Source organism: Oreochromis niloticus, linkage group LG4 (genome assembly GCF_001858045.2).
Source record: "Oreochromis niloticus isolate F11D_XX linkage group LG4, O_niloticus_UMD_NMBU, whole genome shotgun sequence".
NCBI lineage: Eukaryota > Metazoa > Chordata > Actinopteri > Cichliformes > Cichlidae > Oreochromis > Oreochromis niloticus.
Window position 1 is genome coordinate 26263734 of NC_031969.2, and position 27025 is coordinate 26290758.

General features: G+C 39.6%; 3 protein-coding genes across 3 annotated transcripts; 2 read left to right on the forward strand and 1 right to left on the reverse strand.

Moving 5' to 3' along the window:
• Positions 1 to 5639: 5639 nt before the first annotated feature.
• ccdc43 (coiled-coil domain containing 43) lies at positions 5640 to 8561 on the forward strand. The gene is made up of 5 exons (XM_003442041.4): positions 5640 to 5855; positions 6352 to 6445; positions 7416 to 7548; positions 7703 to 7755; positions 7881 to 8561. Exons 1-5 carry the CDS (start codon positions 5682 to 5684, stop codon positions 8066 to 8068), a joined length of 642 nt encoding a protein of 213 aa, XP_003442089.1. The 5' UTR covers positions 5640 to 5681; the 3' UTR covers positions 8069 to 8561.
• A 467-nt stretch (positions 8562 to 9028) lies between these two features.
• Positions 9029 to 20667, reverse strand: moto (minamoto). Its single transcript, XM_005468835.4, has 9 exons — positions 20537 to 20667; positions 20088 to 20210; positions 19677 to 19779; positions 18274 to 18446; positions 18064 to 18168; positions 16418 to 17900; positions 15917 to 16051; positions 14795 to 14972; positions 9029 to 9987 (listed from the first exon to the last, which is right to left on the reverse strand). The coding sequence occupies exons 3-9, from the start codon at positions 19737 to 19739 to the stop codon at positions 9797 to 9799; spliced, it is 2328 nt and encodes a 775-aa protein (XP_005468892.1). The 5' UTR covers positions 19740 to 19779; positions 20088 to 20210; positions 20537 to 20667; the 3' UTR covers positions 9029 to 9796.
• A 909-nt stretch (positions 20668 to 21576) lies between these two features.
• Positions 21577 to 24433, forward strand: fzd2 (frizzled class receptor 2). Its single transcript, XM_005468836.4, has one exon. It carries the CDS (start codon positions 21766 to 21768, stop codon positions 23401 to 23403), a length of 1638 nt encoding a protein of 545 aa, XP_005468893.1. The 5' UTR covers positions 21577 to 21765; the 3' UTR covers positions 23404 to 24433.
• Positions 24434 to 27025: the final 2592 nt, after the last annotated feature.

The following is a 27025-nucleotide window of genomic DNA, read 5'->3' on the forward strand; positions in this document are numbered from 1 at the left end:
GAGGTCACGCAAGTTCACCAGCCTAAAGGATGGGCTTCGCATTTTTAAAACCTCTGGGCTGTCATTTGGGGAGTCACATGCACACCAAGCCAGGGACAGAAGAAGAAGGAAAAAAAAAAAAACACTGTCAAATGGTCTTTGTGCTTCCCAATGATTTGGAGAAAGGAAACCTCAGAACTCGACGAGCAGTCTCCGCGGACCTCTCTGAGATAGTGTTCCATATTCATTACCTTTTTTCCACACTTACATGGTGGGGTTTTAATTGCCCACAATTCACACTAAAAAGCTAGATGAGCGGAGTGAAAGCGCCATGCCTCTAGAGAGGGAGATGAGGGAAGTCCACCTCCACCACACTCCTGATAGGCGCATAACTACTAATAAGAGTCCTCATTACACATAACCAGATTATTCCCTCAGCTATTATTCCAAGTTAATTTTTCTTCTCCGAAGACACTCACAGTCACAGGGCTCCTACAAATGATGAACCAGTGTGCTTCACTGCTATGTAGCATATAAATTCCAAGAGACCCAAAAGATCATTAAACAAGTCAAACAGAACATCTTTAATTTAATGACTTATTCCATTAGAGGTAAGAACGCAGCTCAAATCTGGTAACTTTATATTGCATACTCAAACATCGCAACTTTGCCTTAAAACTTGTTAATTAATATGACTTCACACTATAACAGAGGGCAGTGGAACTGAGGCAGGTACTTGCACTTTGCATGACTACTTTATGCAGCTGTATACAAGTATTCCAATGCATTAGAGAGATCAATATCAAGTTTTTAAATCTACTCTCATTTACCAGCTGTATAAAGTCACAAAGTAAATGGTAGAAATAGCAAAAATATTTATTTTGTTACTCTTTGGTAGCTGGGTACCACTATACTGCACCACCTGTAAAAAGGCACACATGGTGCATCAGTATTATCAATGTAATCTGAAGATGTAAATCAGTTAATCCTGCTTACTTTTTTAACAACATTGGTAAGCAAGTTAGGGCTTTGATCAAAAATGCCAAATATGTTAGACTGAACCTTGAATGAGACAATTTTTTGTCTCACCTAATAACCAAATATCTTTAGAAGTTTAGACTGCTGAAACTTGACGTGTTCATGTATTTTGTTGAATTCATACCATTTGTTCTGTCATTTTGTTTAACAAATAATTTATTAACTAATGAAGAAAATAATCTGCCGCTGGGCTAATGAACACACAACGCTATTAACAAATATGCCTCCATTTGTGGCTCTGGTACGCACGCTGTTAGGGGTTAAGCAAAGAGAGGCAATGTATTAACACTACATTTTGGGGAAACTTTGACTCTTATGAAGACATATGGGATAGACAACAGAGAGGTGGATTACTGTGGAAGTAATGTCAGAAGATTTGATAGCTCATGATCCTTTTTTTCCTCTGGGAAAAAATCACTTCCGAACATCGTAAACGACGTGAATTCAAGCTGAGCACAGCTGTTGTTCTCTGTAGGAGGACAAAAAAAACCAAACATTTTTTAATGGACACCTTTTAAAGGAATAGTTCAGCACTTTAGAAACAAACTTACTACTTGACAGTACGTTAGGAAGAAGACTTGTCATACTAAAAATACAATCTGTAGCTTTTTCACTATGATTTTTTTTTAAACCTTCCTGGTAGGCAGAGTTTAGGCAGTGACTGACTAGCCATTTCCCTTGTTTTAAATAGTGTATGCGATGCTTACCAGCTGTTGTTGAAGCCTTGAACTTACTATAAAGGCATGCGAGAGTTAATACATCTTATATCATTTTGCTATACAGCAAAAAGCATTTTCTTACCCCAAATAGTCAAACTAAATGGATGGGATGGCTACCATGTAAGAACGTGGCATTTAATACCCATGAAAAAATATGCAATCAGCAATGTTAAATAATAGTGATAATGGGTGGACAGCTAAGGCTTCTGGTCGTAAAACATGACTGGTAATTGGTTGCTATAATGCTAACAAATTTCCCCCACTTTCTCACAGACTTTGCAAACTACTTCTCTACTAACCTGAGAAACTGCCTGTCAAAGTCTCCATGTAGAAGCAGAGGTAAGAAGCATGAGTGAAAGAGGGGGTAGAGCGTATGTGTGTGACAGTGAGTTGGGTGAATTGAAAGGGGGAAAAAACAGACTTCAAATTTCAAAAGCAGCACAGTGATAATAGTAGAATTATTATGTTGTATTGGCGTAATTACAGAACCAGTAACTTGCCTCGCTCTGGTCCACCCACCCATCACTTCTCACAGGTCAGACCACTGATATACTGTGCACTCTAAAATCAGGAAAATTTAACACTCACTTTATCTGTGCAATAAGTAGCAAACAAAATAATATAGTGCTGCAATAATTTTCAATAAATTCCCAATACTCTTGCAGTGTAACAGTACACATTATGTACATTTGAATCCACAACCATGTGCACAATAAATAAATAATCAAAATCAGACTTAAGAGCCTTATTCAAAAGAATTAGCGGCATCTCAAACTTTCAGTATTGCTACATGTTGAGTTACAATGTGATGAGAAAGCAAACTGTTATAGAAGATGAGGAAACATGCCTGTTACACATGCTGTTTTTCATTGCACTGCACCGCCTGGTTGTTCTGGGCTCTGGTTATATTCTGTCACATTAACGCTGGGATAGAGGATATGTTGACAGAGAGAGGACATTGCACATTGAGACTGTAGGGCTTTTCTAAGGCTGGTGGCAGTGCGACACAAAGACAAGTGTGCATCTCTGAGCGTGTATGTATGTGTGCATAGAAGTAGAGGATTGCCTGTGGAGCAGAGCATGTGGATGCCCACCCACTCAGCAGCCTCGCGGCCCTCGTCATTTCGCATCAATCCACAGCCCCTCAATATAAATAGGACAGGCGTCCTAAAGCTACGCAGTACTATGAGAGGCAGTGGCATTATGCATCGACCCTGGGCCCCTCAGCTTGAAATATGACTACCCCAGCCTGTTTTAATGGCAGTTCCCCTCTCACTTGCACACCACTCTGTTAAGAGGGAACTATTTTGGGAGTAGGAATACAGGAAATTGATACACCTTACCATTTTGGTACTGGATACAATAATTCAAGACAAACTGCTGCTAAAGGACGGATCAGTGTAACGGCAGATTTTGGAAACCTCATTTTAATTCCACATTTAAAAATCTCATCTCTAAAAAAAGCTTTTCCAAGTACTGCTTTTCTGTTTGTTTGTTTGTTTCGTGTGCTTACTGAAACTTTTACACAGTTTGAACAATTTTTACCCAGCAACAAATGCTAACTGAAGCATGTGAACACATGAAGAGAGGGAAAAAAATTAGACCCACTATTTTTGTCATATTTTCTCAATATTCAAGCCTCGGTAGATAATCTAGAGACATACATTTTGCTTCCTTTGCCAACTTTAAATGTATGTAAAAAACTCAGTATGCTGCACGTTATGTACCTTGTGTTATTTAAAACTTGTCTGTCTGGCTTCACAATTGTTAAGTGTGTTTGATGAAGCTTATACTTAATTTTACCTACAACAATGTGCAAAGTGAACGACATGTTTAAGCCATCATAAGCCAATGGGCTGTAAGGAACCGAAGGTGGTGCACTAAAATAGAGAGTAAAGTTCCACACGGTAGCTTCCCTGTGGCGTCACAGAAGCTTCACACTTCATTACTGCAAGTCCATCGACGTGTGAAACTATTATGTAGGAGCAACGGGAAAGGAAGTGCGCGCTTATGCACGTGTGTGTGTGTAAGGGGTAATAAGTAGGAGTTGTAGGGTAACAAATAACCACCCTTCCACAAAATGCTTTCTAGAAGCAGGATCAAACCATTCACTTGTGTTTTTACTATATTCAAACAGCTGGAAGGTGTTGTTGGTTCTCTCAGTGTTAGATGACAGGAGAGGAAGAAACATCATGCAGGGCATTTTCCTCATCAACAGGTCTGCAAACAACTATATTTTAAACAACCAACTCTGATGCAAATGCACATTGGGATTTTAAAATGAAAAACATACTAAGTGGGGTTCAAACGCCTGTCATGCAGCTAAATTCATCTTCATCCATCGTCTTCAGCATAAACAAAGAAATAAACAAATCTGTCTTCTACTTCCACCCAGTGGCCAAAAACAGAATGTCACACACGCCGATCATCACTAAGAATAAAAATAACTTTATTTATCCCGAGGGAAATTCTTTTGTCATGTACATGCTCAAAGCACCTGGAGAGACAGAGGAACAGATGAATAAGATATAAGATATACAATATATACAATAAGAATAGTAGTTTACAGTAATATACAGTAGGATAGTGCAAGACATAGTATCGAATAACTAAAGTCTGCATTTCGTGTGTGACTCAATTTACATATATACTGAATCAAATACTACAAAAGCTAATAGTAAATACTTAAAAAATGTGCATAACTTCATCATGCAACATCTGCTTCACAGTAATGAAAATTGCTTCCGTCAATTATTTCTCCTAGCCTCATTGCTACTGAGGCAATAGTCTTCACAGAGGTTTATAATCACACAAATTAATCTTCAAAGATGACTCGTCCCAATTTAGAAGGCGGAAACAAATAGTTCTTTAGTATTTTTGGTATGTTTTCATCACGATTGTCTTCTGCCAAGAGGTGTTTGATTGCCAGTTGCCCACCGAGTTTACAAAGAATAGCTCATTATTTGGAAATCAGCATTTCAATTAGACTAATACTGGCACGCCTCGTGCTCAAAGCGTGATTGAGTGCATAAGTACTTGTATAAACTGCGGAACAATCAAACATTAATTTTCAATCAAAAACTTTGGTATTCGTGGCAGTATCCCAAGGCACTTAAGCGACTGCCAATGCTGGGCATTTAGCACCGATTAAATTTTTGGCTGCTAAATCAATTTAACAAGCAGCATGATAAAGTTATCACAGAAAATGTTATTCAGATGGACAGTTACAAGACCTGTGTTCATAGACTACGAGTTGTAATTTAGCTTTATGGGTGCACCCCTGAAATATAATCTGTGTGCATGATTTACTCTGCAGGGGGCAAAGTGTAAACTGCGGTCAAGTAGGGACCCTTCGTGTGGTGATTTGGTAAGGTAAACACAGAAATTAGGAAAGACTAGAAAATACAGACTATAAGCTACCTGTATGAGGAATGGATGCAGATTTTCTCTCATATTAAACGACGACAGCTTTCGTCTCAGTTTAACTACAATCTTGTGGCTGAAAACAGAAGAAATTGCAGAAGAATACAAAAAATGCTATTAGTGTCACGCTGTGAATAAATATTAAAGCTTAAATTCATGTTGAGACAAGGTTATAAATAAAAAAGACTAATTTCTATGACTGCATAAACATTTTCTTTATGTTTCAGAAATGCTACAATTAAAGAAAAAAATGGTAATTGGCACGCGAAATGCCTCAACATTTCTTTCAAAGCAACAGCGAGAGATAAATTTGATTTTTTAAGTTCATATAGTCAACCAATCAGCTGCTACATTTGTGTATTAGCTTGTTACAAAATAAAAACGACTCATTACCTTGGCCGCGCTTTTTTCTGTCCTTTGTACTGAAATGCTGAATTGTCAAACACTTTTAAAACTTTTTTCTTTAACGCAGGCAATGATAACGGACAGCCGAGCTGCAGCGTAGGACCCAAAGGGGCCAAGATGGCTGCGCCCTTGACAGACGCCGGGGAGTTTGAAAGCTGGCTAAATGATCGACTGGACTCGTTAGAAGTGGATCGTGAGGTGTATGGGGCGTATATTTTAGGGATTCTACAAGAGGAGGAGACCGACGAGGAGAAAGAAGATGCGCTTCAAGGAATTTTATCCGCATTTCTGGTGAATATTCAAAGCGCATGTTCGGCTCTCCCAACAAGGCTGTGTTTTCTCGTCTGTTGCTGTCCGTCTTGTCGGTCTCTTGGTAGCTTACCAAGTGACAGTGCTGATGTCAGCCTCTATATGTGGCACTAATTATCGACCGTAGATGCTATTACGTTTCTTTAGCTAAGATCCAGCATTGATATAGGTCAAAGTGTTTCGCCAAACCCCATAAAGAAATCGCCAGGTTTTGGATGGATGTGGTGTTAAGCTGTAATGATGTGCACCACGTAACAAATAAAGGCTATTTTACATTTCCCGAGACGTTTTTACGTTTGCGGCTCAGGAAAAAATACTGCAAATCACCTAGTGCAGGTTATATATATTGATAAAATAACGTATCTAAACTTCTTGTTTTATCACTGCTCCTGAAAAAAAAATGTATTATGTAGTGAGGTCAGAATTTGAGTTGTTACTTCTGTGTGACTTGCTTGAATTCGCTGTCATTTGTGTACAGGAGGAGAACACAGTGGAAGATGTCTGTAAACAGATCATAAAGCAGTGGGAAGAGTGTTGCAGCAAATCTGCAGCCAAAAAGGATGCTGACGATGGTACTGTATGACTCTGATTCATTCCCGATACCATATTTATTGTCCCTGACTTCCCGCCCCCCAAAAGAGAAAATGTTCAGTTACCCATTGGGAGTAAGGGGAAGCAAAGCCAAAGCATGGGAGCGAGTCAGCGTTTAATAATTACTAATGATTAAAATGCAATAGTGGTGTTTAAGCACACAGGGTGAAAAGAGGTGAGTTAAGAAACACTCAGTACATCATGGGAAGCCCCCCAGCAAGCCAAACTTATTGAAGCATAACTAAGGGATGGTTCAGGGTCACCTGATCCAGCCTTAACTACAACCTTTTCAACATTTTAAGCCTATTCTAAAAAGTAGAGAGGGTGTCTGTCTCCCAGATCCAAACTATGAGGTAGTTCCACAGAAGAGGGGCCTGAAAGCTTAAGGCATTACCTTCAACTCTGCTTTTAAAAAAATCTAGGAATCGCAGATAAGCCTGTAGTCTGCGATCAAAGTTGTATATCTTCTCTACGAAGAACACAAGAATATAGTCATATAGGACTAAATTCATCAGAATACAGCAGATTCATCAGTTTATTTAAATCCAGACTGAAAAGGGAAAAGACAGCTTGCTACTTAGGCTGTCTTTAATACTGGTTAAACTTACAGAAGCATTACATCTATGAGTTGAAGATCATTTGCCTTGAGTTTAAAGCAGAGTGCATTGTGACACTTCTATCCAAGGGAGAGATTTCCTGGAAAGACTAACAAAAGCAGCCCCCAAGACTGCGGAAAGTTTTCATGGAGAAGCGCTGAAACCAGAATGTAGGCTTGAGTTTGGAATGAGAATGTTGACTATGTACATAACCATAAGGAAGTGTTATGCTGTGTGGAGACAGATTGCCCTCATGGCTCCATCTGCTAGTAAACCTTCACACTGACAGCGAGAGAGGAAAAAAATATAAAAAAGCAAAAGCACATTTTATTTTGTCCTTCCTTCTCTATAACAGAGGTCCAGGCTATTGCCAGTATGATAGAAAAACAAGCTCAGATTGTGGTGAAGCAGAAGGAGGTGTCTGAGGAGTCCAAGAAAAGGAAAGAAGCCCTTCTCGCTCAATATGCTAATGTAACAGACGAAGAGGAATATCCTTGATTTATAGATTGAAAAAATAGTAAGTCTGCAGTCACTGTTTGGCAATCATCCATATTTTTCACCATGCAAAGGAAAAGAGGGAAACTGTCTCATCCAGTGCAGTCATAACCCTTAAGATGTCAGTTCTTTCCTTGACTAAAGCACTGAAGCTGAAGAAGAAGAGCCAACAAGTGGAAATATCACTGGAAATGAAAAAAGTATCCTTTGTGCAGATATTTTACAATTGCATGCAAGTCTAACTCCAAGAATGGATAAATGATGCATAACCATGATTTGTACAGATTTTAGTTTTCTTCCACTTGTCCTTTACTCAAAGTGTCAGGCCTGTTCAAAAACACCAATGTGGAGCTGGTGCTGAACAGACAAAAGCAAAAGCGGGAGCAGGCTCGTGAAGAAGCTCAAAAGAAGAAGGAAATGGACAAGATGCAGCGGGAGAAGGACAAACTAGCTAAACAGGACAGAAAAGAGAAGGAGAAGAAGCGTACACAGAAGGGTGAACGCAAAAGATAAAACCAAAAGAAAGGACACTTTATAAAAAAGATTTTTGCTACAATATGAAAAAAATAAGTCTTTGGCTCTTTTTCAGCTGAACACCATCCACATCAGACCCTTGTTTCTGTATCTCATGTGTGTGTGAATAACGAACTATATGTTAAGAATAAAAATAAATGTCTTTTGTTTTCAGAGTTAAACAGATGATGTTTAAAAAAAAGCTGTATGTCAATGATGAACATGGTCAATCCCTTGTTAGTCAAATTTTTGCTTAAGTCAGCCAAATATAGTTTTTCCAACAAATACATGGTATGCTTTGAGTTGGCTAAAAGTACGTTTAACCTTAAATGATGAAATTATACTGCTGAACCTGAAATTGAACTAATCGTAGGGCGGGGAAGAAACACGAATAGTTTTAACTCAACAGTTCAGCCTGTTATCCTTTGCCACATCTTGCAAATGCCTTCATTTTTCAAAACATTTTTGATTAAAAGCTGTGCTGCTGCCAGAACTCAGTGTTTTATTTTTTAAGAACCCAGCAGTTGTAAATGACCTCAAATATATTATGTACCATCATTCTGAATGTTTGAGGTTTATCTTTTTAAATAAATTTTTTTAAAAAACAAAAAACGCTTTTTAGCAATGAAATTGCTTTATTTTTGCTTTTTTTTTTTTAGTTCAAACAAGAAAAAAATTCAACAGAAACATTAAAATAGCAGGAATAAAACAACACTGCTCATTCACAAAGCACATGAGGGAAGAAATGACACAATAAGTCAGTATTTCCTGAGAATTCTTTGTAATGCCTTCATGTTTTGGTCCCTTGCTGACAAACTGTCAATTCACTGATATCGTTTGTTAAGTGATTAATGCATTTAATTTTTTAGATGCTACACTCTAAAGCTTGACCATATTTTCACTTAAGACTACATTTCACATAACAGTGAATTATGATTACAGTTAATAACAAATAATTAAAGTGTTAAATACTAAATGGAACATTTATCCAAAACTATTGACACTGACATGCAGCAAGTCTGAACATTTCAGTGCATTCAGAGAGTTTAACATCCCACTGATATGTCTGTTAATACGATGTTTCTAGCTGGAAGTGTGATTAAAACTTAAAATCTATATTTTTTTACTAGAAATTTGCATTAGTGGCACCAAATTGCAGATAAAAACTTTTCTCATTGTAGAATTTTAAAGTTAAATATGAGAAACTGAAGCTGTTCAGTTGGAATATTTCAGAAAGCATTTTAATAATTAGCATGTTCATTTTAAGCTACTGCCCTTGAGAATCAATTATTGCTTGGGAATACCCAGAACTGAGGTTCCATTACATTCCAATAAATAAGTAAAACAACGAAGATTCACTGAAATCTTCTACATAAATAGTGCCTTTAAATACAACAGTGATGGTGCAAGATTTGTGTTGATTGCGTCTGACACTAATTGAATGAAATTAAGTTAAGATGCAGCAGGATAAAATACATTTCATGCAATTCCTACACAACGAAAGAAGCTCTCTGAAACCAAATAATGAAGTCATCGCACTTTTAAATTGCTCAACTCATACTCTGCAGTGATCTTTGTGTTGCAGATAAAAATGTGGCTTTGCTTTCATTTAGGTAACACTACAAGAACCTTTGTTTCATTGACCCTGCTAGCTATAGAACACTTAAAAGCAGGGCAATGTGGAGTGACTTTAATTTTATCTTCAACTCATACTTGTGACTTGCTAAATTATAACCTAAAAGAGTATCCTTCAAATGAAGAAGGGCACTTCTCCTTGTTTGCGTCCTCCTTGATAATATGATGATCCTGGATGTTGATGGGTTTTGGCAGTGTGATCTGGAGGGCACACCACAGAGCTGTGCAGAGCTTCCTAGTGGTAGCAGCTAGGTCCTTTAGAGCCATGACCATCAACAAGGTGTCTATGAATAAGAACACATTAGAACATGCAACATGGAACATTCAATTCAATTCAATTCAATTCAATTTTATTTATATAGCGCCAAATCACAACAAAAGTCGCCTCAAGGCGCTTTATATTGTACAGTAGATAGCACAATAATAAATACAGAGAAAAACCCAACAATCATATGACCCCCTATGAGCAAGCACTTTGGCGACAGTGGGAAGGAAAAACTCCCTTTTAACAGGAAGAAACCTCCGGCAGAACCAGGCTCAGGGAGGGGCGGCCATCTGCTGCGACCGGTTGGGGTGAAAGAAGGAAAACAGGATAAAGACATGCTGTGGAAGAGAGACAGAGATTAATAACAGATATGATTCGATGCAGAGAGGTCTATTAGCACATAGTGAGTGAGAAAGGTGACTGGAAGGGAAAAACTCAATGCATCATGGGAATCCCCGGCAGCCTACGTCTATTGCAGCATAACTAAGGGAGGATTCAGGGTCACCTGGTCCAGCCCTAACTATATGCTTTAGCAAAAAGGAAAGTTTTAAGCCTAATCTTGAAAGTAGAGATAGTGTCTGTCTCCCGAATCCAAACTGGAAGTTGGTTCCACAGAAGAGGGGCCTGAAAACTGAAGGCTCTGCCTCCCATTCTACTTTTAAATACTCTAGGAACAACAAGTAGGCCTGCAGTGCAAGAGCGAAGTGCTCTAATAGGGTGATATGGTACTACAAGGTCATTAAGATAAGATGGGGCCTGATTATTTAAGACCTTGTATGTGAGGAGCAGGATTTTGAATTCAATTCTGGATTTAACAGGAAGCCAATGAAGGGAAGCCAAAACAGGAGAAATATGCTCTCTCTTTCTAGTCCCTGTCAGTACCCTTGCTGCAGCATTTTGGATTAGCTGAAGGCTTTTCAGCGAGTTTTTAGGACATCCTGATAATAAAGAATTACAGTAGTCCAGCCTGGAAGTAATAAATGCATGAACTAGTTTTTCAGCATCACTCTGAGACAGGATATTTCTAATTTTAGAGATGTTGCGCAAATGGAAGAAAGCAGTCTTACATATTTGTTTAATATGTGCGTTGAAGGACATGTCCTGGTCAAAAATGACTCCAAGGTTCCTCACAGCATTACTGGAGGCCAAGGTAATGCCATCCAGAGTAAGAATCTGCTTAGATACCATATTTCTAAGATTTTCAGGGCCGAGTACAATAACCTCAGTTTTATCTGAATTAAGAAGCAGAAAGTTAGCGGCCATCCAGGTCTTTATGTCTTTAAGACATTCCTGCAGTTTAACTAATTGGTCTGTGATACCTGGCTTCATGGATAGATAGAGCTGCGTGTCATCTGCATAGCAGTGAAAATTTATGCTATGTCTTCTAATGATGCTGCCTAAGGGAAGCATGTATAATGTAAATAGAATTGGTCCTAGCACTGAACCCTGTGGAACTCCATAATTGACCTTAGTGTGTGAAGAGGACTCTCCATTTACATGTACAAATTGGAGTCTATTAGATAGATATGATACAAACCACTGCAGTGCAGTACCTGTAATACCTACAGCATGTTCTAATCGCTCTAATAGGATATTATGGTCAACAGTATCAAACGCAGCACTGAGGTCTAGCAGGACAAGCACAGAGATGAGTCCACTGTCAGAGGCCATAAGAAGATCATTTGTAACCTTCACTAAAGCTGTTTCTGTGCTGTGCTGAGCTCTGAAACCTGACTGAAACTCTTCAAATAAGCCATTCCTCTGCAGATGATCAGTTAGCTGTTTGACAACTACTCTTTCAAGGATTTTTGATATGAAAGGAAGGTTGGAGATTGGCCTATAATTAGCTAAGACAGCTGGGTCTAGAGATGGCTTTTTAAGTAAAGGTTTAACTACAGCCAGCTTGAAGGCCTGTGGTACATAGCCGATTATTAGAGATAGGTTGATCATATTTAAGATTGAAGCATTAATTAATGGCAGGACTTCTTTGAGCAGTTTTGTAGGAATGGGGTCTAAAAGACACGTTGATGGTTTGGAGGAATTAATTATTGAAGTTAACTCAGAAAGATCAATTGGAGAAAAAGAGTCTAACTTAACATTGATGGTACTAAAAGTAGCTGTAGATAATGTTACATCTGTGGGATGATTATTGGTAATTTTTTCTCTAATGATAAGAATTTTATTTGTGAAGAAGTTCATGAAGTCATTACTAGTTAACGTTAAAGGGATTGTTGGCTCAGTAGAGCTCTGACTTTTTGTCAGCCTGGCTACAGTGCTGAAGAGAAACCTGGGGTTGTTCTTATTTTCTTCAATCAGTGACGAATAGTAAGATGTTCTGGCTTTGCGGAGGGCTTTCTTATAAAGCAGCAAACTATTTCTCCAGGCTAAATGATGATCCTCTAAATTTGTGACACGCCATTTCCTCTCCAGCTTACGAGTTATCTGCTTTAGGCTACGTGTTTGAGAATTATACCACGGAGTCAGGGACTTTGGATTTGAGGCCTTAGTTTTCACAGGAGCTACAGTATCCAGAGTCGTACGTAGTGAGGAGGTAAAATTATTAACAAGATAATCGACCTCTGTTGGAGTAGCGTTCAGATAGCTGCTCTGCTCTATGTTGGTACAGGGCATTGAAGATGATAACAGTGGGTGGATTATATTCTTAAACTTAGTTACAGCACTTTCGGAAAGACATCTACTTTGATAAAGTCTACTCTCCACTGCTGTGTAATCAATTATTGTAAATGTAAATGTTATCAGGAAATGATCAGACAGCAGAGGGTTTTCAGGAAACACTGTTACATGTTCAGTTTCTATGCCATATGTTAAAACAAGATCTAGAGTGTGATTAAAGTGGTGGGTGGGTTCTTTTACATTTTGAGAGAAGCCAATTGAGTCTAATAACAGATTAAATGCGATGTTGAGGCTGTCATTTTTAGCATCTACATGGATGTTAAAATCACCCACAATAATTATTTTATCTGAGCTGAGCACTAAATCAGATAAAAAGTCTGAGAAATCAGAGAGAAACTCTGTGTAAGGCCCAGGTGGACGATAGATGATAACAAGTAAGACTGGTTTCTGAGTTTTACAGCTGGGGTGGACGAGGCTAAGCATCAGGCTTTCAAATGAATTAAAAGTCTGTCTTGGTCTTTCGTTAATTAATAGGCTGGTGTGAAAAATTGCTGCCACACCGCCCCCTCGGCCTGTGCTTCGAGATTTCTGGTAGTTAGAATGACTCGGGGGTGTTGATTCATTTAAACTAACATACTCATCCTGCTGCAACCAGGTTTCTGTAAGGCAGAGTAAATCGATTTGTTGATCAATTATTAAATCATGTACTAACAGAGACTTGGAGGAGAGAGACCTAATATTTAATAATCCACATTTCACTGTTTTACTCTTTGGTTCAGATGTGGATACTGTATTGTTCTTTCTTTGTGATTTTTTATGTTTAAGTTGTTTATTGCTGGTTTTTGGTTTGTTTTTTGTCTTTTTGGGAGCTGACACAGTCTCAATGGAGATGGGTTTTTGGGGGGGTAGCAGGAGGAGAGAAGCTGCAGAGAGGCGTGTAAGACTGCAACTCTGCTTCCTGGTCCCAACTCTGGATAGTCATATTTTGGGGGGTTTAATAAATTTGTCCATATTTCTAGAAATGAGAGCTGCTCCATCCAAAGTGGGATGGATGCCGTCTCTCCTAACAAGACCAGGTTTCCTCCAGAAGGTTTGCCAATTATCTATGAAGCCCACATCGTTTCTGGGACACCACTCAGACAGCCAGCAATTTAAGGAGAACATGCGGCTAAACATGTCACTCCTGGTCTGATTGGGGAGGGGACCAGAGAAAACTACAGAGTCCGACATTGTTTTGGCAAAGTTACACACCGATTCAATATTGATTTTAGTGACCTCCGATTGGCGTAACCGGGTGTCATTACTGCCGACGTGAATTATGATCTTACTGTATTTACGTTTACCCTTAGCCAGCAGTTTTAAATTTCCTTCAATGTCGCCTGCTCTGGCCCCTGGAAGACAATTGACTATGGTTGCCGGTGTCTCTAGCTTCACATGTCTGAGAACAGAATCACCAATTACCAGAGTTTGACCCCCGGCGGGTGTGTCGCCGAGTGGGGAAAAACGGTTAGACACATGAACAGGTTGGTGGTGTACCTGGGGCTTCAGTTTAAGACTATGCTTCCTCCTCACCGTCACCCAGCCGCCCTCTTTCCCCAGCTGCTTGGGGTCTGCCGGGGAACAGCTAGCGGGGCCTATGCTATCTTCGGCTGCACCAGCTACAGGGGCCTGGCTAGCTACGGGTGAATGAAGGGTGCGAAGCCGAGTCTCCAATTCAGTAATCCTGGCCTCCAGAGCTGCAAATATACTACATTTGTTACAGGTATCATTACTGCTAAAGGAGGCCGAGGAGTAACTAAACATCTGACACAATGAGCAGGAAAGTGCAGGAGGGACAGGTGAAGTAGCCATGGTGCTAACGAGTCGGCTACGAGCTAAGCTAAGCTAGCGAAACAGTAAAGAGACAGTGAGTGAATACTTTGGCTATAAATTAGGTAGTGAGTACACAGAAAGGGTGATTCAGATGAAGCACGTTAAGATTATACTATGAAAAAGGGATGTATCAAAAGATTTAAATTAAATTGCTAAGCAGAAAAGCTACTCAGAAACACCACTGTGTTTGAGCAGGAACAGGAAGTGATACTCTACCACAAAGCGAGCGAACACCAAGTGACAGCGCCACATACAGAGGGTCGGTAAGATGAGGATGCTAGGAACATACATACAACATTGTCTACCACTACGTGGATTACCTGTGTCCTTCGTGAAATTAGGTCTCTGCCACTGGTGCTTGGTCATGTTCGCAGCCTCCTCCTTACATCTTGCCTGTGTGACACAAATGGCCATATGATTCTTGTTCAGGGCTGTGTGAATGTTTGCTGGAAGGGGAACACCACATAGACACTCCATTTTCTCCAGAAGACTTGCCACCTGTAACACATCACAAAAAGATCAATTTAAAAAAATATATAATAAAAGACCAATCCCAAGCAATGATGACATATAATGCATGAAAATAACATGAAATGTAAAAAGGTTTAATATTGAAGTTGACTAGGTTTACAGTTATAATGTGCAAAAGTCTTAAAACACCCCTCATTTCTTTTAATTTTGCTCTGACTGTAGGCAATAGGTGGAAATACAATATATAGATAGATATGCATGTATATGATATGTATACTTAGACATATAGAAACAGGCTGTTAGTAAAGTGTCTAAAGATACAATTAAAAATTGGTTCTTTCCTAAGTTGTCTGCTCTATGCGGAAAGCCCCAGAGTTAGGGGGCTTTTTATCCTTGAATGATTCATAGATTAATGCTATAAGGCTTAACAAAAAAAAAAATATTCCTCTAAAAATGATCATGTTAAAGCACTGGATTGGACAGCATGTGTAAAGGACAACTTTAAAAGATATTCATAAACCCTGGAGAAATACTGTTGAAAACCACTTTTAAAAAAAATAAAATAAAATAAAAAAATTACAAGACAGTCTGGCTGCTTGGAAGAAAAACAGAAAGATATTGGTGGCTTAAGACTTTTGTATACTACTATAAGTTAGGTCATGTTAGTGTAGTTGCCACTTATAGGGTTTTTGTTTGTTTGTTTGGTCTGTGCAACTGACACTCCACAAAAAAATGACCAAGGCCACAATTTAAACCCAGCTATTATAAATACAATGTAAGGAAACAATTAAGATTAACTGTTTGCCTTACTGGGGCAGTATTTTATATGCATGTATGATTTTTAATTAGTGCTCCTGCTTTAAAATAAAATGTAAGAACTGAGTTGCCTGTAACTGTTAACAACTGGCAACTGCTGTGACAAAATTCCCCTGTAGGTGACAGTATATAAGCATTAAATTCAGGGCTCTCACCTTTGCTTGTTGTTTTATCTGATTAACAATGAGGTGGTCAACTCTTGTGGGATTTGGTGGAGTTTTGGGCAGGTTACTGTTGGTCACTGCTGGAGTCCTTTTCTCAAGAAATGTTTTTGTAAGGATGACTTCTGTCTAAAATAGAAAATATGCAAGAATATGACAACCTTAAATTTTTTTAAAAGGGTAGAACATTTTTTGATAAATACCAACAAAATATTTTTGTACATCATAAACTGCAAACAGATTTATCTCAAGCTGATGTTAAATATTAGCAATAGAGAAATGCCTGGACCCAAGCTGACAAAAAATACATTTCCTGGTATAATTCAGTTGTATTGCACACACAAAAGCTATATTTCTATCATGTTTCATCAGCTGAGCAAATGACCTCATTAACTTAATTTCTACAAAATAAACTTTTTTATAACTTTAGATTGAAGAGGGATTCTACTCCTAATATCCTCTTGACAAAAAAAAATTCAGGACTTGATGGCATACCCTTTTTCTCTCCTTCTCCAAACACTTCCACTGTTCATAACACTCATCCAGATAGAAGTAAAGCTGAATCACAGGTCCTCCATGATTCATTAACACTGAAGTTGTCATTGCTGAGGCCATTCCATGATAAGTATTGTCCCTTCTGTGGGTCCTCATGTCACTGAGATAGGAGTTGAAAGCTGCAGATTCATTAAGTGGAATCACATCATCTGCTTCCATGCCAGGAACACTACTTGCATAAGGCCGTGTGGATCTAGAGCTGAAGTTGGATTTGACAGGGATCCCCGAGTACCTCCTGGGGTCATTTGCAGGATACACAAAAGGCATGAACTGCTGTACATTCCCTGCATTGACCATGCTGTTTTCACCATCAAATCTCTTATACTGCCCAGTCTCCTGGAAGTGAAAGTATGGGTTTTGTGAAAGGAGCTGTGCTTCCCCCTCTCTCATGGAAGTGTTGAACTGGGGCCTCCTAGCAGAGCCCTCTCTTAGAAATCCATTTGCTTGCATTTTGCTTTTTTCTTTCTGAACCTGGGATTTTGTCTTATTCTGCAGCTGATGTTTTGAATACTGGTTTGTACTTACATTTATGTTCTCTCTATGCACCATCTTTTTTGGGTATTGATTTGGGTGGTTTAAAAGTGCAGGGAACTGCTTTGGCTGCTGGACGCAGTCTGTGCTTCGAGGGTAGAAATTGGGTAGATCTTGAAAGCCATCCTTTTTGAATGTTTGTTTCTTCACTCTGTTTCTTTCTCTTTGCGCTGTCCCCAATTCCCCCATCAGCTGTTTTGGGATCTGATTTCCAGGAGAACTCTGTCTTGACATTGTGGGACTGGTTATTTTCCATTGTTCGGCCACGTTGTCTTCATGGTCCATACCCACTATCTGCTTATGCATGTTTCCCAGGTCTCCACAATACATGCCATCATTCCCATGTGTCATTAATGACTGAAAACTGCTGACCAGATGGTTAATGTGTTCTGGTACATACTGCCCAATACCATTTGGCTTTATGCTGTCCTGGATGTAGTTATCTTCATAGAAAGATTCAAAACAGGGTGTGTTGTTTTCACTTTGAGGTCTAAAAATGTCACTGATGTCAGGAAAATTATTAAAAGCCTGACTATTGACTCCTTTATTATAAGACGACATGGTGACATGTTTGTTCTGTTGCATCTGTGATGTATAGCTGCTTCCAGCATTTGGTACTGGTAGACCTGGTGGCAGCTTTTGGGGATGGGGGAGGTAGCTCTCTCCATTAAAAAGCCACTGTTGATTAGAAACAAGCCCATTCGACTGTTGCATTAGCTCGCCAACGTCTTTGTCTCCTGACCGCTGCTGTGCTTTACTGAAACTTTCCTGAGATACATAGTTTGGAGTAAAGGGAGGGTTGTGCTGCATTTTAGCCTCAGATTGTAAATACTGTAGCAGTTCTTCACTCAATGTCTTTGGAGACCAGATGGGATTGCATGTAGGTAGGGTCCTAAAAGAGGAATTGAGGAATTCCTTTAGTGACAGTAATCACAAACTATTTTAAGAAGGTAAAACTTTCACACATCTTATTCTGTTGATTATTAAATTTTACAAATACATACTGTAGCATGAAGTAAACCAAAACTTACTACATGCATCAAACCATGACATACCCTTCACTGTAGAAGCTATCCTGTGAATCTGCATCATCCAAAATATTTGACACTAGACCCTGTAGATCACTCTCACCATCATAATCAGCATTTTCAGGGGGTTTCCTTAAAGTAACATAAAATAAATTCTTAGGAAATAACAAATAGCAGTTTTGATTGAACAAGCATTGCTGCATAGCAATGAAACTGCTACTTCATTTAGGTGAATACCTGCTTTTAATGCTGGGCTGGGCACATCTAATGAGTTCATAAGGATCATCCTGAGTAGAATAAGACCAGGGCACATAGGATGCAGTGTCCTGTTCCTGCTGTGACGCACTGGGGATGGAAATGAAGGGTATTGCTACTGTACTGCCATTTCCACCTCCCGCATTAACACCCACCTGAAATAAAGAGAATCCAATCTCATATAAGGCAAACTAATGCAAATTACAACACTTAAGCTAAAACTTTCACAGACAATTTTAACTCTATAAAAATACGGAATTGAAATTATTTCAAAAAATTACATTTGAAACGATAATGTTAATTTATTTGCCTGTTTTTGAACTAAAATATATTGGCAAAAGCCTAGCAACTTTTTCAGTGGGTGTTGGACTGAGAGGGTCACCTCTCGTTTCCAATCCTGTTCTTGAGTTTCATCAACAGGATCTCAAAGCATAGCCAGGCTGAGGGGGGCACTCACTTTGGGAATCTCATATTATACCACAGATGATTTTTGCAGGGTCAAAGCATGACCTCCCGTGTACACTGGAGCAGTTTGCAGCCAAGCATGAAATGGCTGCGATGAGAATCACCACCTCCAAATCTGAGGCCATGGTTCTTTGCTGGAAAACAGTGGTGTGCTCCCTCTGTGTTGGGGGAGAGAGACTGCCTTAAGCAAGGTTCAAGAAGCAAGTATCTCGGGATCTTATCCACAAGTGATGGGAAGACGGAGTGCAAGTTGGACCAGCAGTGTGGTATCAGCAGTACTGGACTGCCATGTTGAACAAAGAGCTTTCAATTTACCAGTCTATCAATATCCCAACCTTCACCTAGGGTCAAGTAATCTGGATAAAGACCAAAAAAGTGAGGTGATGAATACAAACAGATGAAATTAGTTTCTTCCATATGGTGGCTGAGCTCAGACTTAAGAGACAAGTTAAGAAGCGCAGACGTCCAAAGGAATACCTGGAGTAGATCCTCTGCTCCTTCATGTCAAAAGGACCCAGTTAAGGTGGTTAGGATGTGTAATGGAAGTGTTACAAGTACATCTAACTGGGAAGAGACCCCAGGGTAGACCTATTTATTTTGACAATTTTATAACAGAACTTCCAAAAGAAGAAAGAAAAACTTCCAAGAATTGCAAGCACAACTTTAGAGATCATAATTAAAACATATTGTTTCATTCTTTAGTGTGGCTCTACTCTGAACTAACCAAAAAAAAAAAAAAAAAACCAAACAAACTTAGGCATGAACTGCATTTTTTGTTTGTTTGTCCCATAACAGAAGTTCATCAATATGGAGGAAAAAAATGATCATCAGTGAGTTGCCCTATCATGAACTCTTAACAAATGGAGATATTTCAAATATGCAAAGTACCTTAGCCTAAATTACTGCTTATTCCTGTTTACCTGACGTTGATAAGTGTGGAAGAGTGAATTTGCAAATGCGCTCTGACGTCCATCAAACGCCATTCTGAACTCCCCTTTGATTCTTCAGTACTCCGTTACAGCTCTGGCAATGTACAAAGAACGAAACATTTTTATAAAGCCTTGGATAGTAAATTTAGACATTTAGCAGATTTGGGAAATACATTAGCAAACTACTTTTTCGGGAAAAGACAACTTTTCAGCTAGCCAACTTAGCAAACTTAACTAGCCGTTAATGTAACTGGATAAGCTAGCAAACTTTGATGATGACTTTGCTAATTTAACCCGTAGCTTTAGCCTAACGCTTTTACCAGTCAAATTTTTCTAATTTTATTGTAAAAAACAACTTTTTGAACAGTAAAATTTACCGTTCAAACACAAGGGTTCACCTACCCGCATTTAGTCAAACAAGGCGAACTTATGGAGTTTTAACAGTTTTCTCGACAGTCATCGCCTTAATCCTGTTCGTGCGCTCCTCAAGTCCACCCAGGAGATGTTCGATGTTGCCCTCGCGACCTGAAAGCACATTGGCTGAGGCTGAGGGATTATACTTTTACTCCAATTAACATCAAGCAGAAAACAGAGGGGCATAGCAACATGTGGTGGCATCCCCTCCCCCATAATTTATACCATGGTGTGGCATGGCAGGTGCTCACATAAAAAACACCTTACACAGAAACTGTGTATAAAGGCTATATAGGCTATGTTAAGCAGAACATGTACATACTATCTCTATTATAATAATCATTTCTTCTAATATTAGTGGTAGTAGTCAGTTTTAGGTCTGCAGTTTGTTCAGTAAATTAATTTTAAAATGAAGATATTATGATCTTACTACATACAAATAAACTGAGTTACTGATGGACACTTGAAAGTGACACGAAACCCTTCTCCTATGTACATTTTAGTTCAAGGGGAGCTTGTAAAGTCCGTTCTACCACACCACTCCAGCTGTGGAGTCAATTTCAAAGCGTCTTAAAATGCAACCAGTAGACAAGAAAGTGTTCCTTCAAAATAAGAGCATGCGCATACTACTGGGCCTAAACGAAACAGAACTGATTTTGGTCGACAAAAGAACCCCCAAATTTGTAATCCATGGATGCAGGTTGTTCAGGTCAGATATTGAACCCTGTTACTCCATGCAAGAATGTGGGTCTGAGATTAAAAACACTATAATTTAGAATAAAAAGAACATTGTTAAAAGTAAAAGTACCCATTATGAAGTTCTTATATTCTGCAAGGTTGTTGTTGATTTTTTGTCTTTTTTTTGTTTTAATTGTGTATAACAATAAGCAATAACAATAAAGAAAATTAAAATGAACTTAAAATAAGACTCAGATTGTGCAAAAGAGCAAATTACACATACCCCATAAATCATAGACACAGACAACAATGCGAATGAAGAATAACAAATAAGCCTGATAGAGAATCAGCCTTGCTGCCTCCACAGTGAGGAATGGAGCAGGTGAAATTCATTCATTCATTCATTCATTCATTTCTTTATTTATTTTACACATGGTTCAACAGTGTTTCGTTTCCTACATACAGATCCTCCTTCCCAAATGGATTCAAATGGATTGCCCATGATAATAATACATATATTCAGTCACCCCCTGTCACTTCCTGACTCAAATGTCTCCAGGTTCTCTGGCTCTGATGCCACAGATGCCATTGAAACTGCCTTCCATAACCAAAGCTATGATTATAATTATGATGCTGATTGTTATTGTTGATGGTGGTCATGGTGTTGGTGTTGGTGTTAGGCATTAAAGCAAAAATATCTGAGACTCAAGTATTTTCCTTCAAAATCATACTGGGATTTTATTTTGAAAGATTGTACCGGATGTTGTGGCGTATTTCTCACTAATGCTGGCCTGAAGGGAATTTGAGTATTTGGAAGAGAAAAAAGTCAGCCAGCAGTGTTTAAGCAGAGACTAAGCAACAAAGAGAGGAGCAACTTTGCCCCCCTATAGAGACTTACTGTTACTGGAAAACCGATAATACGAAGGAGCCTACTAAATAAATTTACAGCGACTTTATCAGGCTGTAGTTGATACTTAAACTTGGGAAGATGCGTTTTTGCAAAACTTTTTTTTTTGCGGTCCTGCTGCCCCTGCTGATATCAGCACAGTATCAAGGCGACAACGGAATAGTTGTCCCAGAACATGGATTTTGTCAGCCGATTTCGATACCTCTGTGCACGGACATTGCTTATAACCAAACCATCATGCCCAATTTAGTGGGTCATTCCAACCAGGAGGACGCAGGGCTCGAAGTGCACCAGTTTTACCCGCTCGTGAAGGTACAGTGCTCGCCAGAGTTGAAATTCTTCCTGTGTTCCATGTATGCGCCTGTTTGTACAGTTTTGGAAAAGGCCATTCCTCCATGCAGATCGATTTGCGAGAGGGCCAAGCAGGGTTGCGAGGCTCTTATGAACAAGTTTGGCTTTCAGTGGCCGGACCGATTGCGCTGCGAAAACTTCCCTGTGCTGGGAGATGGACAAATCTGCGTGGGCCAAAATGACTCCTCCACTGCCACCGTCCCTCCGGTTATATCTGTTCCAGGAACGTCGGATGTCTCCATAATCTCCCCACGTGGAAGGCCATTCCATTGCCCGTCTGTTCTTAAAGTTCCCCCATATTTAAATTATAAATTTTTAGAAGAAAAGGACTGTGCCGCTCCCTGTGAGTCATCTAGGAGCGGTGGGAAAATGTTTTTCAGTGATAAAGAAATTCATTTCTCCCGCATATGGATTCTAGTTTGGTCTGTGCTTTGTTGTGCGTCTACTTTATTCACAGTAACCACTTATTTAGTTGACATGCAACGCTTCAGATACCCCGAGCGGCCCATCATCTTCTTGTCTGGCTGTTACACTATGGTCTCCATTGCCTACATAGCAGGCTTCTTCCTCGGTGATAGGGTGGCGTGCAATGACAGCTTCACCCCTGATGGCTATAAGACCATAGTCCAAGGCACCAAAAAAGAAGGTTGTACTATCCTCTTCATGATGCTCTATTTCTTCAGCATGGCCAGCTCCATATGGTGGGTCATTCTATCTCTCACCTGGTTCCTGGCTGCAGGTATGAAATGGGGCCACGAGGCCATTGAAGCTAACTCTCAGTATTTTCACCTGGCAGCCTGGGCAGTGCCAGCTGTCAAGACCATTAGCATCCTGGCCATTGGGCAGATTGAAGGTGATGTGCTCAGCGGAGTCTGCTTTGTGAGTCTCAGCAACCTGGATCCTCTACGGGGCTTTGTTTTGGCCCCTCTCTTCATCTATCTTTTCATCGGCACCTCTTTCTTGCTGGCTGGCTTTGTGTCACTGTTCAGAATCCGCACCATCATGAAACACGATGGCACCAAAACGGAGAAGCTGGAGCGATTAATGGTGCGGATCGGGGTATTCAGCGTGCTCTACACGGTCCCTGCCACCATTGTTATTGCATGTTTCTTCTATGAGCAGGCCTTTCGGCCCCACTGGGAGCACAGCTGGGTCAGCCACAACTGCAGGAGCCTGGCCATTCCCTGCCCTATGCATCCTGGACCCCACATGACACCAGACTTCACCGTCTTCATGATCAAATATCTGATGACCCTGATAGTGGGCATCACCTCTGGTTTCTGGATCTGGTCTGGAAAGACTCTGAACTCCTGGCATAAGTTTTACACAAGGCTGACAAATGGCAAACAGGGAGAGACCACTGTGTAGAGTGAAAGCACATGAGTGTTGCTGGGATTATTATTTGTTTTATTATCTATACCTCATGTAATAGGTAAGTAGCACAGTGAGTAGCTCTAGCGTTTGTGTTTGCCTCAGCTTTCTAGTCACACTTGCATGCCAAACTGAGGGTTGGATTTTGAGAAAAACACAAGCTGGATAAACACAGACTGAACCTGACTGTGTGAACAAATAACAATCATGGCTATGGATGCCATGTGCTGAATGCTCTCCTCACCTTCTCTGGTTCCTTTCTTAAAGCCTCCATAAACTCTGGGGAGTGATGATCCAGCAGACAGTAGAACACAGACTGAATGACTGATTTGAATTTTTTTTTAACACTTGCAAAAACATTTCATGTACAGTTTTACAAAATTGTAAATAGTATTTGTAAAAACACAACATTATATTATTGTATTTAAAAAGTAAATACTTTACCTTATCTGCTAGTGTACTCAAACTAAGTAATTTTGCACTGTATGAATGCCACAAGTCCAGACAAAGACATGCCTGTTTTTTGTTCTTTTTGCGTTTTCCTTTTCTGTTAATTTGTGATTATAGATTAGAACATTGTGTTGTTACTCTTGATTTACGGAAAACATGTGCAGAGTCTCCGCAGAATTTACAGATATCATCAAACAACTCATGGCTATGAATTTTGAACTTGTGGTTAAACAGGAACAGCATGCTTTGTGTGAGGTTTTTTTTCTCATCTTTCTCTTCCTATATGTGTTCAGTATTGTTTTAATGATTAAACCCTGTTGTTAACATGTGATTTTCTTTAATTAAAGCACAGCCACGTTGTTTTCTCAAGGGGTGAGGGTTGTATCACACCTGAACATCTGTTGCCTCAGACTGACAGGCAACAGTTAAAGTGATTATTGGAATTCTTAATGGGAATTAGCCACTAACACAGAACTATCCCCCAGGGAAATACAAGGAATCCGTGTACATTGAGCCTGTCAGTATAAACACAGTTCGCCTGTTAATCACTTACTCTGTCAGTAAATTGTAAAATATTTAACATCTGTGTGGGTCTTTTGTGCCTAAGCAACTAATACCACCATGTAAGAATGCAGCAGGGAACATCTTCACACATGTACATTAACATTGCCTTCGAGTGCTGAACAAAAACAAGAAACTTTTTTTTTTTTTGCCTGTTGTGTAAACTAATGGGAATCATCTGGCAAGCCAAGCCTGTGCTCTTGCATAGGTGTGAAAATGTTCCCACTTGTGCGGTTGGTGAAGGCGAAAGAAAAATATTCCGATCTGCTGTTGTTACTTCTCTGGACTCTCTGTGTATTGTAGCAAGTTGGAATCCCCCAAGCTGCTCATGGCTGAAACTCAATCGTCTCTGCAGTGATGTCATGAAGTAGATGGATGTGTAAGAGAAAGCTGATCCCCGTGCCTCAGAGCAGAAGCTCTTGGCTGGAGGCATGCATATAGTGTACTGTTAGTGCATTTATATTGTAGCCTTTATATGCTGTTTATGTTAGTCTGCACCTCTCTGGATAATATTCTAATTTGAGTTACCTTTTCGACTTATATCATGACCAATGGGATGTTATATTTATTTGATGTTTGTCATTTTTATATCTTCACCAAGGGTTTAATAAAGACGGGTTGCAATAACAGATGGGTAAGAGTGATTAAAGGTAAGAACAGAGACTCTAAGGGGGGAAAACCATAAATCTACCTGCCTCCTCTATTCTGCCCCTTTTACACCCTCTATGTCTCCACCCTCCCTGCCTCTCTCCGCTCAGATGAATGGGGGGAATGTGAGTGAGTCAGTGGAGCAGTGCTGGGCCTTTGCCTAGTGACAGACAGTCTCCTGTGCTGCTCACTTCAAAGTGCCGCTGAAACCTGACAAGCTTCATGTAAACAGTACTGCCTGGCCCGAAGGCCCACTTCCTGCGCTATACTCAACTTAATGGCTGGCTTGTTTGGCTTTGCACTGAAGCAGAGAAACGAATGAAGTGTGAGAGAATGAAGAGAGGCGGTATGTGGGTGGGGTCCTAGTGGTGAAGAGAGTGAGATTGTTTTAGGATTTAGGGGAGGAGGGATTTGGAGAGCGTGATGGAAAATTCGGAATTATTTGGTTGCTTTTGTCTTGCAGAGGGGAAAAAAAACAAAGAGAGAAAGAAAATGAGAATCCAAATGAGGAGAGACGTGATTGTGATTTGGCAAATATTCTGAGAACAAAAACCTTTGATCGCAAACCATCAAAACTAAATAGAATCAGATGCTGCTCCTAGTAACTTGTTCCACAAAAATAAATTGTAAAATATACTCTGTGAGTAAGTCTTTAATGTTTTCTATGCCCAGTGACCCATCTGGGGTAGTTCAATACAGATTCTACTTGGTGGACTTCACAATCTCTATACACGGAGAGAACAGTTTAAAAATGTGAAGCATTAGTTGGAGTTTATGCATAAAACTGTTAATATTATCTATGCAGGCGCTGGTAACTATCCAGAGTAAATTCTGCTCTCTTTAATGTTGTTTCCAAGTTTCTCGGAAGCTGCAGTCTCATGTTGTTGGTCTCTGATCTTAAATCTTGCATGCAGTTGGTTCCAGCTTGCTTGGGGGCAAGAAGGGACAAGTCAAGGATCATGAAGACAGGAAGAATGTTTCTAGAGTTGATATTATGGTGTCGCTCTTATTAGACGAAGGCCTAGGCATGTCGGAAAAGGATCGTGTTGTTAGTCAGTGTTCTCACAGGTTCTGTAGATCCATTTTTTGAACATGCTCTAATGTACTATGAACATTTTCTTAGCTTGTAACATTTTATCCAGCGTATGAAAGTGCTTCAACCAGACAAAGGACCAAGAAAAAGAGGAAAATGGTTAGAAAAAAGGAAAGGAAGAAAAAAGGATCCAGACATGTAATAAGCCTGTTTCTAATCAAATCTTGGCACAAAATCAAGAAGGAACCCATGCTCAGAAGGCTGGATTAGTTGCAGTCATACATTATCCTAACCATAGGAGAGTAGCTGAGGTTTTCCAGAGCACATACTCTATCTATTTGTCTTATATTGCCTTCAAGTCTCAAGAGGACATGCCATATGTTCTTTCTCCTCATGCCGTTTGCTTTCAGAGTGGAATCAAGTGTAAGAAATTGGCAGAAATATGACGGTTTAAATGTGTATTTCAGCTTCTGACTTTGATTCAGGGCTTCCAGCCATAAAGGGTCACCGTGAAGAGGTGTCTTTCTTTTGGTCGGCTTTAAAATCATTTTCTAATACCTGACTTTTTTTCCCCTCATTGTAACCTCACAAGACATGATATTTGAAGAATTACATTACTTAGTACAAACAATTTTGCTGATTTAAAAAAAGTGATTTAAAATATCCATTTACTTTAATATTAATATGGTTATTACACCACCCACAACCATGGATTGAAAAGTGAAAGGCTGCGGCACCCACGATGTGGGACGGAGAGATTTTGCAGGTCTTTCCTCCCTACTGCTGTTAGACTCTACAACATGGTCTCTGCAGACGACCACACACAAAAATCTCATACACAATTGTAACTCTCGCCCTGTCTCCTGGATGTGCAATGGCACCAAGTGCAATTTTCCCTATGTAACAAAGTATTTTATTCTATTTTTA